Genomic DNA, 20478 nt, shown 5'->3' with positions numbered 1-20478 from the left:
AATGGAGGTAGCTGGGAATTCACCCAGAGAATTAATTAATACATATACATATAGTACTGTGTGGAATTTTCTTGCCAGATTGGACCAATACCATTGTTTAATATTATTGAAACAAACAGTGAATGCATATGATGTGTCTTTGAAAATACCAACAAAAATAAGAATATGTTTAGCACCCAGGAGCCCTGGTTGGCTTTTTCCTGTTGGTGGCGGGAGACTGCAGTCCCCATCAAAAAATGACTACAATAAAAGAGCTGGTATTTTGTACTGCTAATACCAGTCTTACTAGTCTTTTTGTGTTTCAGATGGCTGCACTTGTCTGACTGAAATTCCAGTAGGCTGTACTTTGGATTCTGTTAGCTTCCTAGGAAAGTGTATCATTTCTCAGATAGTACCGCTGCCCAGAAATGGTGGACTTTGGGTAAATATAACATGTGCATAAAATAAGTTCTAAAATCAACTTCAGAAAAAAGGTAGGCCACCTTCTAATAAATTCAAGACCAAAATGTATAATACTATAACATACATTTAATAATGTGTATTATTTATTAGTACAAGAAAGCCAAAGAGTTCATGTGCTGTGGTCTTCCAAAAATTGATCATTATCATAACATTTAAAGTTTTAAATAAAGAGAAATCTTAATTATCCATAGTCATCTGATCATATTTATGAACACATGGTGCTGGTTACTTCTTTGTTAAAAAAAAATCAAACAGACAAAAAAACCTGGAGGTATTCAGTCCTGTTGAGTCATGAGTTCCAAGGGCTGCCTTGTAAAAAAATAAATAAAATAAATCCCTCTCCCAATACTGAATTTATCCATCCTACAGACTAGTTTGAGCTCTGACATTTTCTTTAGAATAGCTATTCTAGTAGAGGATAAGTTCACATTATTGCAGCCAATAATATTGCAGCTGTTCTTATTGCATGTACTATTTGCTTTCATTCAATACAATGCTGCAGGATTACTGCAATCTTATTTATCACCTGTCTTCACTTCCCTACAAGTACGCATGTGCCTCTTACTGCCGAATATTAAATTTGCAGCCACAGACATAAAGACCATGGGTTATGTACCAAGGATTTGGAATCCCTACTAGCACTTTCATCTTTTGAACGTCACTCCAGATTAAATGGGGGGAAACATTTTTTCTCCCATTTATTGTCTCCCATTTTTATTGTCTCCCATTTTCACAAACAATGTTAAGGTTCAACTTCAATCTAATTTTAAACACATATGTACCTTCTGTACAAACTCTCTTCATGTACCATAACCTATCTTTTAGCATGTTACTGGAAGGATGCATGCTATGAAAACTCTTAAAAGCATGTTTCTTCTCAAATTTAGAAGAAACCTTTAACAAAGGTTGTTTAATGCAAATTGCAATAATTAATTAAAATACAGATGTTGTGAGCCAACATGTTAATGTAACATATCACACACAATCATTGAATATAATATTAACAAATTTAAATTTAACACCTAGGTATGTTTCATTTTCCTGCTAGTCCTGTATTGTTTATGAACTAAGCAACTATACCACAGGAGACCACATAAATAAATAAATGGAATGATGGGGGTGGGGAGGAGGATAGAGAGAGAGCGAGCAACATACATAAATGTCCATCTAGCTTAGTTATGACTACATTGACATGCAGTAACTCTGCAGTGTTTCTTTTCCATGGAGATGCCATGTCCTCCCACTAAGCTGCAGCCCTGGAAAGGGATGTTCTGCAGACATCTCTTGAAGCTCCACCATGAACTGCTACTTTCCTTTAAGCACCATTTACAGGAAATATAATACTGCTGTTCAAATTGTAAATATTCTGTTGTCTTCTCTAAAATGAAAATATCCAGTGAAGGGCTCCATTAGGGCTAAATATTAAGTTTATAATGTGCTACTGCCCCTCTACTTGTACTTACTTACTCACAAGCACATGTGTGTGTTCCCAGTACATCTCAGGACCAATATGTGCAGTGGGAGGCGGCTTGAACCTCTCTCCAACCCTGTTCTCCTTGTAGCCACGTCCCTATGTGATTTCTTAAAAGTCTCATTGGTGATAACAGAGCTTTTTCTTCTTCATTTTAATTAGGTTTGAGGGATGCAAATATCAGGAAGATAGAAGCTAAGGCAAGGTTGAACCTTCCTCATGCAAGATGTCCTGATCTGGATTTCGGCCCAACATACTTATTTATGAGTAAATAACAAGTGGAGGAGGGACTGCAAACCGCAACATATACTTTGGTTCTTCGAAAAAGTGATACAAATTTACCCAGTTTAAGATGCTGCATATTAAAAATGGTTTTGTAGCATTAAAGAAACAACCAAAAATACTATTACTATGAAACTTCAATAAATATGTTGTCTTTGTTCTCATATGTTGTTAGGTTTCTCTTAGTTCTGTTCATCAGGATTTTTGTTATAATGGCCATCTGAGCAATGCTAAAGTTTGCCACATGGAATTACTGTGCAATCTTACCAGATACTTGTACCTTCTCCTCTCTTTACAGTTCCACCTCATTGGTGTTCTGCTGACTGTATCCGACTGTGTAATCCCACATTGATGTTGTGTTAGCAGAAACGACATTCTAAAATTCTAAATGGGGGAAATCCAACTAAAATTCCACTTGTGCAGAAGGTTGCACAACCTTTTTGGGTGTTCATTATCTAACATTTTACAGAATATATGCAACTATACTGAAATATGAGAAGATCCATTTAAAAATCATTGCTTTTGCCCTGTACAATGCCAGCTGATAACCTGGTTTCTGAGGAGTAATAGGCAACTTTCAAGAACAGTTCCTTTTAAATATGATACAGAAGCTGCTACAAGGTGCTGAAACCTCAGCATATTCCAAATTTATAGCTATCAAGGAAAATAAATGAATAGATGAAAAGGATGACATTAAGCAATTCCCCTTCTTGAATTAATTACCTGAGAAACCTTTCCAGATCTTCTCTGCTGCACCGGGACCAGGAAACATCTCCAAGATTCTGTCCTTTGATCCATTCTCCAGACATGATATGGAGACCATCTGCACAAGATGGGTGGTCATTGTCATGATTTATTCCCATGCTAAAAATGTGAAAGTATTGAAAATAGAGCTTTTTTTAAAGGGGAAAAAAAAGTAAAAATAGTTTTTAAAATGCTCATAGGAAAGCAGTTTTTTCCTCCCAATTTGGGAGGAAATGTCTCCCAGTATGAGACATTAACGGACACATTACAGTTAAAGAAATGAGAAAAAAACCTTGGCAAATAGCATTTTCTTACCTTCTGGATTTGAAGGTGATGACATACATATTGACACATACATAAAGTTTAATTTATCACCTTCATTCCTGGCAATGTGTTTAAGCCATTCAAAGTTTCAGCTGTTTACAAAGCAATGGATTTACTCAGTGAGAAATCCACTTACTTAAATATTGGCTACTTACTCAAAAGTAAGTCCCACTGAATTTAATACAACAAACAGCCTGATCCTAGCTGATGCGGATATAAGATTACAGACTTTGCTAAGCAATCTTATTGGCTGCAGTTCTGCTCACAAATTAGGCTGCTAAAATTTCAAAGACGTCTCTGAGATATATGCAAAGTAACACATTTTAGGCTTCCTGCCAATGCCTGCTGCTGTCCATTATCATAGATAAAATCTGATAAAATGAGTGGGCTCTAACTGATGACTTGATTTGTGACATCAGCAAAAAGGAGAGGGGGGTGGAGACTAAAGAGAAGCTATCAATGGGTGAGTAGAATGTTCTCATTCAAAATGAATTGGGCTCTTAAGGGTGCTAATTAAACATCAAAACCCCTCAAGGAAGGAGAAAAGGCTTGGGGCTAGGTCAGCTAGCAGGCAGGAATCACAACATCAAATATTAGGGAAGCCTGTTAGACTACTACTCCTTCTCGAAGCTATTTTCAAAATTGAAGAATCTTGCTGGCACTGTTGCTCCAACATCATCATCTTCTTTATCCACCTAATCTCTGGAGCAAAATTGAATCGGAAAGTCTGCTCTGTTTTCACAATTCAAGCTGAGAAACTCACTTATGTGAATGCTCCTACTTAATTTTTAATGACATCTCTAGAGAAACCAATTTCATGTTGACTGCAATCCTATATTTTTTCTATTAACTCAGTGGAATTTACTTCTGAGTAAACATATATAGGATTGCAGAACTATATTGTAATCCTATATTATAAATATCATCATTGCCTTGCATTTTCATCTTGCCTTTTTCCCTCTTAGCAGGAACCTATGAGAGTTCACATAGCTTCCTTTTATCCTCACAACAACACTGTGAGTTCGGTTGGGCTAAGAGTCTGTGATTGGCCCAAAGTCACCCAGAGCACTTCATGGCCAAGTGGAGATTAGAATCTAGGTCACCACCCCACACTAGCTACCTATACACAACAATCCATAAATAAACTCCACTGATTCCAATGTGATTTACTCCCAGGAAAGTATATATAAAATTACAGCCCTACATAAGAATCCTAAGTGGAGGGCGGGAGTAATAAAGTGGATCTACTGGATCACTGAGAGCTTTGCTTGCTCACAGCAGCCAGAACAGGAAAGTGGACAGAACTGTGTTTATCTCTGTCTTCTGGCAAAGTGGGTTTTTAAAACTTTCCCTAAAAGAAATGCTCTTGTACCAATTCCCAACTAGCAAAGATTTAGTATTTATTTATTTGGGTAATTTTTACCCCATCCAATACCCGATGGGTCTCAGGACGGCTTACAGTTCAAATCCCATAAATACATATATACACAAATAAATGTTTCACAAACTGAGCATAAAGCATAATTAAAATCAAACATTAAAAGTACGGAAGAATAAAAAGGAAGTACGGAAGAACAGAAAGGTCTTGACGCAGGGCTTTGGATCTAGTAGATGCAAAGATGTGGGGCTTTAGATCCAAAGCTGGCTCCAACTTATCCCAGAACATCCTGTCTTTAGGCTTCTACCAGCTACCACCAGTGATAACATTTCACCTGTGTAGTGGAAACCCACACACAAACCAGCAGATATTATTTTCACAGATGTAGGCCAACAGAAGGTCACCTCCACAACATCATAACCTGCTCCCCAAGTCATTAATTACCAGCCAGCATGGGCAGAAAAATATTTAGACTCTTGGAAACACTATTATCCCCTAAGTGTTGATGGAGAAAAGAGGGCAAGAAAGGAGCCTTATTGGAGGAATGCTTGCTTAGAAAAAGAACTTCATGAATAAGTATAAACTTATTACATGTTGCATAGATATCTCAAGTTACAATAACTAATAATCTAATTTTGTGGGAACAATGTAGTTACTAAGGCATTGGTTTAATGGAAAGCTCTCTCACTTTCCTCTCACACACCCATCTCCCAAAATTGCACCCCACTGTCCCAAATTAAAAATATTTATATTCTGTACTTTTCCTCCTGCAGTGCTAACCAGTTTTCCTTCCATCTGTCTAAGAAGAATTTTCGTTGGCTTCTAAAGCCCATCTTAACTGTATAAATTCCTCAAGTAACAACCGAACTCCTATCACTCAAGACTCTTACTAAGGCTACAATCAAACTAGCATTGTCATGATACAGGTAATCATATTGTATATTTTCTTGAAGTATTTTTACTCCTCCTCAGCTGAAATAGTCTCCCAGAACAGTCTATCATCATGCTTGTCAACTAAAATGGGCAGGCAACTTTTGTGGGAAGAGATGGCTATGTTGCTCCTATTGCTCACCCCCGGCTAAATGTGCACAGTGATGGGAAAAGTGATTTTCCTTTAAAACAGGGCATGCTACTTTTTGAGCAAAATCTTGCTGCTGGAATACTCTTGACAAAATGCTTTTGTCTGACATTTAACCCTCCTACCATATTAAGGATACATTTATTTAGGCCAACTAGTAGGCCTTCTGCATTAAACAACAGTTTGTTTTACGCAACAAGTTCAGCATGATAACAGCAATAGGAGTATAGCACATAAAGTATCTAAGATTTCTTTTTTTAGCTGGGAACTTTTATACAAGACACACTGTTTGTATCAGGATTGTTGAGATCAGAAATATTGAATCTGTTATGGTCTGACAGAATTCTAATAATGTTTAGCTAAAGGTAGGAAACATGGATTATTTTAAATTCAATCAATAATTTGCATTATCCATGCAGAATGAGGATGTCATAAGGAATAATGGAGCCTCATTCCCTTTTCCCACAAAGCCTTGGAAGGTGCAGGTAACGTCAAGCACACTACATCACGCTTCGCCATTATCTCAAGCAAGAATGCTGTCCATGCCTCCCTTATGCAGAATCAGTGACCTAGCACTTCTCTCCTTCTGGATCCCAAATCAGAATTCAGCTCAACAAATTCAGCAAAATATAAACTAAATATAATTTAGCAATGTAAAGGTTCAAATCTGTGCCAGCTCCTTGTAGCTTCTACTTTAATGTAATTCCTTGGCATGTGGGTTGATAAAGAAGATGGGGACCATATCATATATTATAGCTGGCCAAGAATACCAATTTAGTGAAACTGTAACATTTTTAAGGTGATAATAAGACATTTGTCTGCATAATGTATGTGACCTGCATGACCATGGTAAATGGCGGGACACCTGTTCCACCACCCCAAGAAAATATTAATGCATGAATGCAGTACAGAACAAAAAGCTGAGGAAGTTAAGTTTTAAATGGTTTTAAATGAGATCAGCTAGAGAAAATAGCTAGATCCACACACGCACACACACACACTGTACAGATAAATACACACATACATACCATATTCAAATCGCACTTTTTTTTAAATCACGTTGCACTGTCTTGATTGCCATCATTCTTTTGGCCATGTACAATGACTTGCTTGAATGACCTTTGGCTTCTCTACATTTTATGTATTAACCATGTCCAGTCAGAAATAACCCACTAGGTTAAAATTATTTTACTCACAGGTATGTGTGTACAGAACTGCAACCCAAAGTGTTTATTGAAATCCAATGAGGTGGTGAGAGTGTTGGACTGGGGACGTGGGAGATCTGTGTTTGAGTTCCCACTCAGTCATGAAGCTCACTAGGTGACTTTAGGCCAGTCACTGCCTCTCAGCCTAACTCACCTCACAGGGTTGTTGTGAGGATAAAATAGAGAGGAGGAGGACTATGTATCTGCCATGGGCTCTTCTCAAGAGGAAAAGAAGGGAATGTAAATCAAATGCAATAATAACAATTAATAATAATTCATTTCAAATTTAATGTGGAGTTTGCATTTCTTTCTCCTTGGCTTATCTTTTTCATATTAACACAAGAACAATGCATAATTTAAGAAACTAAGGTACAGAAGAAACAATATACAAAAAGAAAGGAAGGCGTTTTAGAAGAAAAAGCAAATGAATGATAAATTTGCTGATCTGTGATACTTTCTTAAGGAGCTACAAATCTTGCCTATATTATTGATCTCCAAATCAAAGGTTTTTTTTAAAGATCTTCCAAAAACAAACAAGCAACATCCTACAGAGATCTTTCCATTGTTAATTCCTACCATGTGTAAGTCCTCTGGTTAATGTAGTTGGGAAAGTAAACACCAGCATGTATGAGCAAAACAGAAAGTTTAGAGCTTTGATATAAGTAGATTATAACTGGAACAGAGACAGGGCTCTATTTGGATTTTTAAATTAAGTATTTAATAGAGGGGAAGCTAAACAGCAAATAAAATTCTAATGCCAATATGTGTGAGCAGCAGTATTCAAAGATAAATAGTTCAGCTTCAGGTTGACATCCCATGTCCTAATGCCAAGCATAATCACATACCTATAATATGTTTTCAAATGGCAGATACTATATAAATAGAAGGGGAAGATATTAAAGCCGTTGATACTCTGTCAGTCATAATAATAATATAATAGACTGCTTCCTGGTAGGTTACTGCTTGCTTTTCTGAGTGATTGAGTGAGATAGACACATTTGAAACTTTCACACAGAAAGCACAGCAATTCCATTGGCTCTAAAAGAGGGATTATGTGGATAATAATAGAGACACAAAAGAGAGAAGGTGATTGGTATGAGGTGTTACAGATGAGAATAGGGGAGCAGGAAGAGGAAAGGCTAAGTTTCACAATCACTAAAAAAAGAGAGCCCTCACCAACCCAAAAACTAAGGCAACCATCTAATATACACTCATCTAGGAACAGACATTCAAATCTACATTTGTATGTGTTTATTCATAAATCCACTCTGTCATTTCCTGTCATTTCTGCACAAAAGTTTGCATTTTGACTATGTTTTAATTTGCTTCCCCACAAAATATGCATTTCTAAATTATTTTCTCTCAGTATATGCATTTTAAAAACATTTTATACATTTTATGAACTGAGTTTAATATCACAAAATTTAGACTATGAAATCCAAATGGTAACTATGTTCTCATTTGCATATTAGTTCAAGAAGTGTGAAGGTGATTAGTTCATATTCATAAAGATTACATTTCTCATCTATACACTTACTTGGGAGCGAGTCCATTGAACTGAATGGAACTGGCACATATAAGACATATATACATTTGTATTATACCTTGTACAGATACCAAGACACAGTGATAATTTGCCCCTCCAGCTTTCCACAATTTGTGACAAATCCAATAGCATTTCTTGTACAAAACTGCAGTTAAGTTTACCAGAAAGGAAAAGAGGGGTTGAAAAGCAAAAGCTCATTTTAAAAAGCAATTTAGCTGTTAAATGAGGACGACTGAAACTGGCCAGAGTCAAAAACATCTGTTCAAAAGGTCAATGTATGTGGAAAATACTAGTGCATCCCAGCTGACTTGTATTTCATTGTGTCATTTGTCAGAAACAAATGTGTGAATATTTGTGGCTGACTAGAGAGGACCGTATGACTAACTGAAGATTTATAGAGAAACTGAACAAGTGATGACCTCACAACCCCTTCCACATTATTCCAAAAGTTATTTTACAATGCATCATCATCTTTGGCGAGCTTCCTGGGTATAGATAGCACCATACTCCCCTGCACAACCAGGTACACAATCACAGTGTACTGCTGGATCTAGCCTTGTTCCCAGGGGACAGCAAAATTTTTTCCATTTACATCTGAATGCCCCTTTCTGAAATACAGCCAGCCCTCTACATTTATGGGCATTGGGGATGCAGGATGCCCACAACAGTGGAAGAACTGCAGAATATATCTACCCCCACTGCCCGGCAAAAAACCCCCTTAGCTCTTAATACACTTGACCACGGGTGTACTGGTAGCTACATTATAATTACCTCTTTCACAATTTGCATAACCTTTAGCCTAAAACAAGACATGATGCGCTCCAGGGGACAGCATTCTGCATCATGGTGCAAGACTTGTGCATGGCCGCATGCCTGGTCCCAAGTCTTGTGCCTGCCCTGCCCTCCCGGGGTGGGGGCAACACACCAAACAGGACAGGTTGCACTTGTGGCCAAGAATACACATTCTCTGAACAGCAGTTTGTGGAGTAGTAGGCAGAAAGGCCACAGTATCTCCTGCCTACTACTCCACAAAACTCCCCCTAAAATCCTATTTAATCCGCTAAAGTTAAACCTGTGAAAGTCAAGATTCAATGCATTCAATTCTTTCAGACATCAGTATTTTTGGTTAACAATATTTTTGCCTGACTATTACACTATAGTCTGTAGTGACTACACAGATTGACTGTCTACACAGACTGACTTTTACACTACAGTCTTCCTGGGATGAACCTTAAAACGGTTGGGAATTTTCATCTGCTCTAGAACAGGGGACTGATAATTAACAGTATGAGCTTTAAGGTGCATGTTATTCTAATTCTGGCCAAGCAGCTCTGGTTTTCAGGATGCTTCCAATATTAATTTAAAGTGCTAGTTGTGGCATCGAAACCTCTAAACCAGGGGGCCTCAAACTACAGCCTATGGGCTGGATCCAGCCCGTCATGCCCATTTATCCAGCCTGCCTCAGAGGTTTTGGACTTGCTCTGAGAAAATGATCTCCAAGCTGGTCCAAAACCTCTGAACCGGCACAGGCATATTCAGTGGGAAGATGGCCGCGATCACAGGCATGCTCATGCAGAGAAGACGGCTGCGATTGCGGTCGTGCTTGGTGGGGGGGGGGGAGATGGCCGCGATCATGCCTGTCTTCCCTGTACAAGCACGATCACGTCCGTCTTCCCCCCCAGCATGATCACGGACATTGTAGCTATGTCCCTTGAATATGGACATGCTCTTCCCCACCTCATCTTGGGCTTCTGCTACAGCCCAACAACATTGGGCTGGAGCAAACATTTTTAATTATTTTTAAAATATTAATTAATTTTAAAAATTTAATTAATTTTAATTATTTTAAATTTTAATTAATTTTAAAATTAATTAATTTTAATTTTAATTAATTTTTAATGTGCAGTATGCATAGAAATTCATTCATATTTTTTTCAAACTATAGTCCGGCCCCCCAACAGTCTGAGGGACAGTGAACTGGCCCCCTGTTTAAAAATTTGAACTTCTCTAAACTATCTAGCTTGGTATACCTTCTACCCCAACATCAACTTTCCTGATCATTAACATTTGCTCAGGAAGCCCTGATGTGGTCTGAACACTAGTGTATTTCTGACCTAGTTGACAACCATTTCATTTGTTCTTCCTTTACCCCTTAGCCCCTTAAAGGTAAAGGTAAAGGTTTCCCCCTGACATCAAAGTCCAGTCATGCCTGACTCTAGGGAGCGGTGCTCATCTCCGTTTCCTAGCCGAGGGAGCCAGCGTTTGTCCGCAGACCGTCTCTGTGGTCATGTGGCCGGCATGACTGAACACCGAAGTGCACGGAACGCTGTTACCTGCCCACTGAAATGGTACCTTTTCATGTACTTGCATTTGCATGCTTTCGAACTGCAAGGTTGGCAGGAGCTGCGACGGAGCAATGGGAACTCACCCCGTTGTGCAGATTCAAACCGGCGACCTTTCGATCAACCAGCCCAGCAGCTCAGCAGTTTAAACCACTGTGCCATCTGCATCCCTCTTAGTCCCTTACAACTATTCTATTAAATTATTCATTGACGTACACTTCATCCTTTCATACAAAGGTTATATTTTATAGTTCTCTTATTAAAAGTTTTACTCAATAATCAGATATTAAACAGTTCTCACTATTATTACAAGAAATCTGACTGGGATGAGGGAAGAAAATTAAACGTTTACATATGAATACCATATTCCCAGTATCAAATAGTCAAACCTTAACTTGAGTTTACTCTCAGTTGACTGCATAACAACATAAAGTTAGTTAATGTTTGTTTCATTTACTTACTTGTGGCCCATCTCATGGGCAATAGTAAATGCAAGATTCAGGCCATTGTCCTCTGCAATTATACATTTCCTTTTTTCGCTGCACATCCCATTCAGATATGCTATACCTAGAAAACACAGCAATCACTATGAATCACACTGTGCTTCATATCATCATCATCATCAACTTTTATTGATTTTATATAAAAGGCAAAGTGCAGCAAGGGATGAGTCCCACATAAGTGTGTAAATGACTTGCCATCTTGTTGCTGAACCTAGACTTTCTCCATCTGGGGGCACAATCCAGCCCAGGTTAGCTATATGATGAACAAGCATACTGCCTCTGAAGAAATATAAATATAAGCTAAAGAAATGGGTTCACAAAATGCATGACTGATTGTATAAATGCTTTAGATCATTTAAATCATTGAATTCCATGCTGCATTTTCCCAGTTACAAACCTAATTCTAGTGCTTGGAAAATGCAATGCAAAAGCATCAGTCTGAAATGATGTTTAGGTATAGTGCAACATATGTGAACATGCAAACAGGGAACAAACTAATCATGGTAGTACAGCAAATATCTTTCCCAAATGGCCCTTAGTTTATTTTTTGTTGAACTCTAGAAAAAGAGGTTGTTGAATGTTTATGTGGGTATGAAAATCTAAGTATGTTTTTTAAAAGGCAGTTTCTCTTCCAGCAGGAATTCAGCAGCTGATTTTTGTATCTACCAATTTCTGGATGTGGAATCATACAAAACTGTAGAGGAAGCTGACCAGAATATAAAAGTTTGGTGCTTGGGCAAGGAAGACCACAGGTACAATGTACATGAACCAACCTGGCAAAATGACATAATCACAACAAACCTTTTTATTTAAACATCATTTTAATTGTTAATATTATTTGCTTATTTTATCTGGCCAGGGCGACTTATTTTATATTGTTAATATATTTGTTTTATATTTTTAATGTATTATATTTCAATTTATGTTGTGAGCCGCCCTGAGGCTTTGGCGAATGGGGCAGCATAGAAATGTTTTAAATAAATAAATTATATGAAAACATGCTGCTGCCTGTAAGGTCCCTGAAGCCTTCCCTGTTTGCTTTTTAATATAAAAAGCACAATGATGTTGTAAGAAAAACCCAAAACCCTTATTAGTATACTACCACTATCAGAACAGCAAAAATGCCACCAAAGATGGCATAAGAGTTAGAGTATTTCAGAACTCTTCAACTGGATTTTAAATATTCAAAAATAGGGGAGCAAGCATTGTATGTTTCTTTATCCTGGAGGTCCTCGGGACAGTTCTAGCTGCAACCTGAAACCTGAACGGCAGCTTGTAGAGCTCTGTTTGAGTAACTGCCTCTCACATTCCATTTTAAGACACTGGCCTAAACTGGATGTCACAACTCCCCAGGATTTGTTTAAATCCTGGGTTTCCAAGGGAGGAAACTTGTGATCAGCTCCTTCACTCTAAACAGGAAGTTACATTCTCCTTTGGAGACTGAACATGGTCTGAGCCTCAACTCCTAGTCTTTGATGGTTTCTCTGACTTGTAATTTTTTTATATTTTTTTCAAAGTTGTGTTACCATTGACAAACTGCAGTCAGCTACTAACCCGTTGCATTATTACTGGGTGCCTAACTGTTCACGTTAAAAAAAATTGAGATGATTCTGACATCTTCACTAACTTTTTTAGAAGAAATTGCCCTTCTGGAATCTAAATGTAAGCAAAATATTAAATGAAATCAGTATTTATTACTTTATTCTTTATTAAACAAAGTTGACCTTGGACTTGAAAGCCACATCAAACAGTCGCTACTGAATGTAAATCAGCCAACTACCAGTTGTGAACTAGTTTCAAGTCTTGTCCTTTGTTATTAATTTCATGTGTTAAGAAACAGAAACTGGCTTCAAGCAAGCAGCTGCTTCTGCTTAGCCATCACAGTGTTAGGTAAGAAAAAGATTTTCTTTAAATATACATATATGTTCTCTGCTTCTTCCTGTGGCTTATTAACACAGCTGGAACAGTTCCAAGGTTAAATCTACCAGAGAGGAGGGAGTGAACAATTGATCTTCTGTAATGGCTAAACCTTTGCCAGCCAATCTTATAGATTTTCTACAGAACTGCAAATTAACACATTTCCCCTCAAAACATCACTGCTTGATATCAGTGGCAGCATTCCACTGATAATTTTTACAAAAACAGCAGCAGTGGGGAGTGCGGTTGAAAGAATTTGTGGTTTTTGTATGCCAAAACATGAAACAGTACTAAATATATAAGCCACATTCTATGCATGTTTCTAGGGAGTGTCTCCCAATGAGCTCAATAGGAGCTGAACTCAGATTAATGTGGGTAAGATTGCAATCTTAATGAATGATGAAACATTTCACTAGTAAGAACAATAACTGAAATTTGTTTCTAAGTACAATAACAACCTGAAAAACACAGATAAGTGGATAAAACAAACAAACAAGCAGCTTATACAGTTCCATTTACATTTACAGAGCCATTGGATATTTTATGTACTAGTCATCCTTAAGCATCAGAGAAGAAAGTAACACAATAACAAAGAAGGTCTGTTCCTCAAAGATCACTATCTTTGCCTGATTTACATGGCTCGCTGTCACTCGTTGTAAAAATGGTGCTACAGCAGTTCTTGGGGTAACAGAGTTTCCTAGATTAGCAGCAGGATAGATTTTGCTTTGGACATTGACCACTATGCCACAAAAATGCTAGGTTTCAATCAATAAAAAATGGAGGCATTGTGACACTGGGTCATTGCTGAAGGGTCTTGATTTCCTCTTTACAGAAGTGAGGAACTTGTGGTTCACCAGATGATGTAAAAGTACAACACTCCCACTCTCTCTGACCATTTGCCGCCATAGTTGGGGCAGATGGGAACTGAAAGCCAGCAATATATAGAGGGCTGCCAGTTCCCAGCGCTGATAACATTTAGGAATGATTGTTTCAAAAGGCTTATTTTGGGTATTTGCTGATCTACCTTGTTTAATGAATGTCATTCTGTTCCAGGGTATAAAATTAACAACTTGCAAACTAAGGTTATCTAGGTCATTTCTTGAAACTCATGCCCTTTGACTCCATGGATATGTCTTTTTTGTCAAATCCAGTGGTTGGCAAAGTGAGAACAGACATGGTAAAAAAGTCTTGAGAAAAGTCTAGGGGTAGAAGGGATGGAAAGATGGCTGCTGAAGATGGAATGATAAGGAATAGTGGTCCTGCTCACATATCAAAACAATCTGCTATGGATTAACTTATTTCTAGAGGTCACGAGGGCCATTTTGCACAGTACTTAGTTGTGGCATGTGATGTCATTCAAATACAGATGGAAGGGGATATTTCAGGATCAGACAACCATCACATAATCCTAAAAAAGTTGTCATATCATGTGAACCAGGTCAGTGTCTCAGCACACCATACATGAACAAATGGGGATTGTTGTGACTGCTACTCTGACGGATTGCTAGATGCAGTAGCTATAGTGTAAGCATTCAATAAAACCAGTGAAAAAGTCCAACACAGGTTGAGATTCCTTTTCCTGAGATGCCATTTCCTGCAATTTCCTGTTTATTGCTACTAGTGCTTTTGCTAACCCAGAAAAACTGCTGCCTACACACAGACTTGGAGATAAGAGACCAGGCATCTACATTCCTAAGCCCTATATAGGACCTATAAGAAATGAGAAGCTGGAAGAAAGCCAGGAGGAGACTAGCCTATGGAAGATGAAGGAGGGGAGAATAATTCCAATAGATGGGCAAAAGAAACAGGTAGATTTAGGGAAATAATGATAAAGAAGAATTTACTACATATTTGGTGAAGAAAATTCCTGCTGAGAGCATTCTAGGTTGTACAGAAAGAGGCAAGTGAAATCTGAGAAAGGAAAGAAAGGACCTAGAGGTCAAGGTACAGTAAGTCTATACTACATGCTCAAGGCATTGGGGTAAAAGGAAGGAAGAAAAGTAGCTCTGGAAAGATTTTTGGTAGGAAAGGGATAATTTGAATAAACTTGAACACAGAGAGGGAACGGTTGTTGGACTGGAGATAGGAAAATGTTAAGCTGTTGGGGCAAGAAGGCAAAAGCCCAGTTAAAATTGGGGGAAAAGATGTGCAGGAGATGAGTCTTAATTCTGGAAGCAGAGACTGCCATGCCAGTCGAGAAAGTTTTTCAAAACCAAAAGAGCAGTCATTGAGAGGAAAAAGTTTTAGATGGCTTTAAATTAACTCCACACTGTGCCTAATTAACTCCACACTGTGTATGCAGTATTAACAAGCCCTGGGTTAATTTCATGAAGTCTGAAAGTATACCTTTACTCATCTATTTAAAAGAAAAACAATGACTAACACATACCATGTCTGAAACAGAATTAACACTCCTTCAAATTATGGACTCATCCATTTTTAATGATAAACATTAACTAGTAAAAATTACTGAAATTTATCATGGTTATTTTGCTAGAATGTTGTACTCAGTGCTTTGCATGTGAATTCAATAGGTTGAAAAAAACAGAAGAGCTATGAGGCTTAAATTTTCACAACTTGTCCCCCCAAATGTATTTGAAATAGGCTGTCAACTGAAAAAGCAAATATGATATGTATTATATTCATGTGTTTCTGTTGTTTTTGTTTTTAATTATATACAAGTATTTCTCAGACACACATACTTCAGAGCATGACTTGGGGGAAATTAACTTTGACTTGCAGCTCCGTTTCTAAGGAACTAATATTGGTTTTCTTTCAGAACACCAAGTGTTTCCCATTAGAGAAAGGGGGAAGAAGGGGAGGATAAAAAGCTTTCTACACTGTTGTTTCTTAAAACATAAATGATACATGCTTCTTTTAAAGTATTCTATGACCTGAAAGAACACTGATGATTTATTGGTAACTTACAGCATAATCCTATGCATATCTAGACAGGCCCCACTGAGGTCAGTAAGGTTTATACTCAGGTAAATGGGTATAGGATTGCAACCCTAAATGATGAATCACCAGCAAAGGATGTTGTACCATTTCAAGAAAGAATAGCCAAGCATTTGAACAGAGGTAGGGAATTTAGCTATAGAGACTCTCATGTACTTTTTATTTGGGCTAATGGACTGTAGCTCATTTCATCTTAGTTTGTTCATTCATTTGTAAAACAACAACAACAACAACAAGGCAAGGTAAAACAAATGAAACAATATATAACAAGCAAAGTTGATGAAATAATATATATATATATTGACATTCACACACACACCACACCTCCAGAAGCTACACATTTTTCGTGTAAACCTAGATACATCTTGACTCATTTTGGCATGCATGTCTTATCCCAGGGTTCTGTATATGCAATTTGTTAGACAAAGGAAAAGACACTTTATCTTCTAGACATGAAGTCCTTCTTTGAAGTTGAACAACTATCAGATGAAGAGCAGTGGATGAAGTTCTAACTCAAAGAAAGGAAGACAGAGGAAATAATGTGTCAGTAACATTTTTCTTAGTGAAGTGCTCATCAAGCAGACAGAATAGCATGTCTTTTAGGGTAATAGTCTGTACCTGTTTCAATTACTTAAAATTTTAGTAAGATCTGGTAACACACATTCATGCCCAGCAGTCTTTCTTATACATGCTCAGTTAGGGTTTAGAGCATGAAGGAAATTTGGCCATTTAACTTACAAAGCAAACAAATACAAACGATGGTCGTTGTGCTGTCTAAAAGCTGCAGCTGGAAATTATTTGGGAGAGGTCACAACTATTTTGTAAACTCTTGTGATTTGTTCTAAGTACTTTACAACTGGCTTACATTCTAGTGTTGTTCTGTGTTCTCTCAGCCTGTTCTTTGCAGCTTTCCCACTACTAAAAATATAGTTCCTTTGACTATAGTTTTTCCAAGGGATGGGCTGAGTCAAAGAACACATTACGTGCACATTATCCATTTCAAGCCATGATGATATCCAAGCATATGACATTCCTCTTCATGTGATCTGATGCAGCTGCAACAGAAGCCAGAAACTCCTTTACCAAGTAAAGGCAAAAAAATTCTGAATACAAGAATGTTTATTTCTTCATTTCATTAAAGCTAGTTTTGAAAATGCTGCATTCTTCATAGTATGGGGAAGGTTTGCTGCACAGAATGACTCCAGCCATCACACCCTATCTTACAATATTTTCATTATTATCATTCACAAATCAAAGAAGGCTTTAGGTCAACATGCTTAGGAGCCGTAATTGAAAGGATTCAGTATTTCAGTATACTGCTGCTGTTTTGAGCTCCTTACAACAAGCTATGATGAGCTGATGAGGGACTGAATCTTAAAAATAAACAAAAAGAGACATGAGCTCCAGAAACCTTTCTGGAAACAGGTGTGGGTAGTACCAGTGTAACAGTAATACTAAGAGATATTATATTGCATTACTGCAAGGGATCTCTAGTGCTATACAAGCAACATTGGTTAGTGCAACAGGATTTCCCAGAAAACCCATCATAGCACCTAATGCTATTGGTGTTGTACTAGCTGTCCCTCACACTTGTGTGATATAAGCCCTGTTAACAGTAGTGTTGCATTGAATATTGTCCTGTTTATGTCTTCTCTCTGAGACAATTCACAATTTATATTATGTTGCTCCTTGATTCATTCATGAGCTTGGAAAGTGTGCTTTATTTTCCAAGTTATATGAAGCAGACCGTCATACAATAGAGTATGAAACAATGGGATGGATCCAGCAGTCCAATCCATGATCAGAAAGGCTCCTTCCTTTCAGAGAGGTATCAGATCCAGTGGAATTTCCCCACTGCAGTGGAGGAGAAAAATTTTATTATCTTCCACCTTATTCCAACTTGATCAGAATTCTATTCAGCATGTATGGATCTAACATGACTCCCTTATTTTAATTATCTGAATACAGTACCAAATATTAGGCTCCAATTAATTAGGAACCTTTGTGTAGTGATGCAAAACAATACAACATTTAAGCAGTAAAGAACTGTTTACCAGGAATATCTAATCTGTTCATTGCATATCCCAGAATAATGTATCTGAAGTTTACATTTACATTTTCTAAGCACCAGTATATTTAGAATGTTCAATGTACAACATCTTATCAGTACTTGCTAAAACCTGGGCATAGAAAGGGACTATTCTACAAAGACGCATGTGAGTAGAAAATTCAGAGAATTAATTACAACAGAGTCGTCTACCAGTCTACTTTGAATTAAGTCCCATTAACTTCACTGGAGCTTTCCTCAGGTATACGGATATACAATTGCAGCCTCAAGCATTTGCTTGTTATTAAAGATCATTCTCACATGAATTTAATAAACAGCCTAATTTTGGATTTTAGCTTAAAAATACCTCTGCTAGAGTCTCAGATCATAAATGGATGTTAGCCATTTGTTGGTAAAACTAGTAAAACTAGTTAAGGTTGCAATTCTAACCTTATTTGGAACAAATAAGACTCAGTCAGGGCCACGTTCACACTTACTCCTCTGACTTGGTGCAGTACCAGTTGGGACAGTCCCAAGTCAACTTCATGCGTGATATATTGGTCTTAAATCACCCGCATATGAAAACATTTTTCATGCCAGAGAGAAAACAGGCTTTTAAGCTTTCTTCTGCATCTTGAAAATTTGTACAGTTTTCTTATCAGGTCAGTTGATGAAATATGTTTATCCACATGAAGTTTACATAGTACAGTTCTTACATCAGAACTTTTCCATCTAAAAGGACATAGAAGAACTGGACATTAGGGTGCTTTTATACAATTAATGTGTTATTTTAAATATTCCCAGTAAAAGTAAAAAGAAGAAGCAAAAAAACCCCATGCATGAGAAGTTTCCCTACCAATTTGGAACAGCATTTTGTATGGGTAGAACTTTTTGCATGGCTGAATTTTTCTAGCTTCTCCTTCAGTTACACTTATTTGTGTAGAATATGTTTGCTGACGTGCATATACCAAGATATAGTTTATCTACCATAAATAATGAGATTCAAATCTATTTTTTCTAGCAGCACAACAGCCATTTCCTTTTGGTGTGAACACTTTCTGCAAGCGTGCACATAAATAGCTCCTCTCCCTCGATAAATGGCACCCACTGTGTAGCTCTTGCCAACACAGTGCCCTCTTATTCCACACCAAGTGAAAAGATGAGAGAGACCCATGAGAGCATTCATGTTACAATCTAAAACACAAGCATTATTAAAAATGGGTTTCTTCAAAGCCTAGGCAGACTGGGAGGGTGTAGCCCTCTTGATTCTCCTGAACCTCTCTGGTGTCCAGTACCATCAAGCATGCTATCTTTTGAGCCATCTTAAAATAATGGACATTGATCGTATTATAATGAGCAGATTCCTTTTATTCCTGTCAAAATCACTGTTCTTGGAGGATCACTCCTCCTTCCTCTGACCAGTGGGCTTACAGAGGGTTCCACATTTTCCCTCTTGCTGTTTTAACATATAAGTTTTGTTTTGACTGAGGCTGCAATTCTATAGGCACTTAACTAGGAGGAAGTCCCTCAGTTCTGAGCAGATGTGTATAGAATCACATTGCCAGTTAATCATGTTACTAATATATGTATTATATCTCATTTGGATCCAGCAAAATGAATGTATTTAGTATGTAAAGGGTTATATTCAGCTCTGACCATCTGCCAGTGGAATGGAAACTGCTCTGGAGGGTTAGGGGACCTTCCAGAGCAAATTTGGAAGGCACACAAGGGCTGCAGGGGAGAAGTTCCATTGCATGACATTGGATTTACTTGACAAGCCAAGTAAAATATACTGCCAATTGCAAGAAAATTTAATCTGCCCCAAATTCCAAGAGAGTTCAAAGTTAGGACTTAGGAAACTAAAATTCAATTCTTAATTTTTTATTGGTATGTCTTTTGAGTTGTCAGAAGGCTTAAATCTTCATGTTTAAAATTGAATTTCAATTAACACCTTAAAACATTACTTTATTATATTGCTTGCTAGCAAAAAGGAGTATTGTCATATAAAAATGTGTAGTCATTTATTTAAGGTAAAATAATTTCAGCATTCCAATTGTTGAGCCAAGTGGAAAATTATTATGTTTTCTGCTTAAGAAAATAAATCACAGGGACTGGATGCAGTGTGAAATTGATATATTATATTTCCCAACACAATAAAATTGATATATTATATTTCCCAACAATTGGCACAATATGGACAAAATCCAACCAAGCTAATTAA

At 37.4% G+C, this 20478-nt stretch overlaps 1 protein-coding gene across 7 annotated transcripts in view; it reads right to left on the bottom strand.

Moving 5' to 3' along the window:
• The window catches only part of ADAMTS19 (ADAM metallopeptidase with thrombospondin type 1 motif 19), a 106457-nt gene that overhangs the window by 56349 nt on the left and 29630 nt on the right, over positions 1 to 20478 (bottom strand). For all 7 annotated transcript variants that reach the window (XM_044446853.1, XM_044446855.1, XM_044446857.1 and 4 more), the window contains 2 exons: positions 11294 to 11399; positions 2939 to 3079 (listed from right to left, as the gene is read on the bottom strand). In XM_044446853.1, coding sequence (XP_044302788.1) covers positions 2939 to 3079; positions 11294 to 11399 — 247 coding nt within the window. The remainder of the gene's footprint in view (positions 1 to 2938; positions 3080 to 11293; positions 11400 to 20478) is intronic.

The sequence above is a fragment of the Varanus komodoensis genome, unplaced genomic scaffold (assembly GCF_004798865.1).
Source record: "Varanus komodoensis strain SLA01 unplaced genomic scaffold, ASM479886v1 scaffold5, whole genome shotgun sequence".
Taxonomy (NCBI): domain Eukaryota; kingdom Metazoa; phylum Chordata; class Lepidosauria; order Squamata; family Varanidae; genus Varanus; species Varanus komodoensis.
The sequence above is the reverse complement of the archived record's forward strand: the minus strand, read 5'-3'. Positions and strand labels throughout refer to the sequence as shown.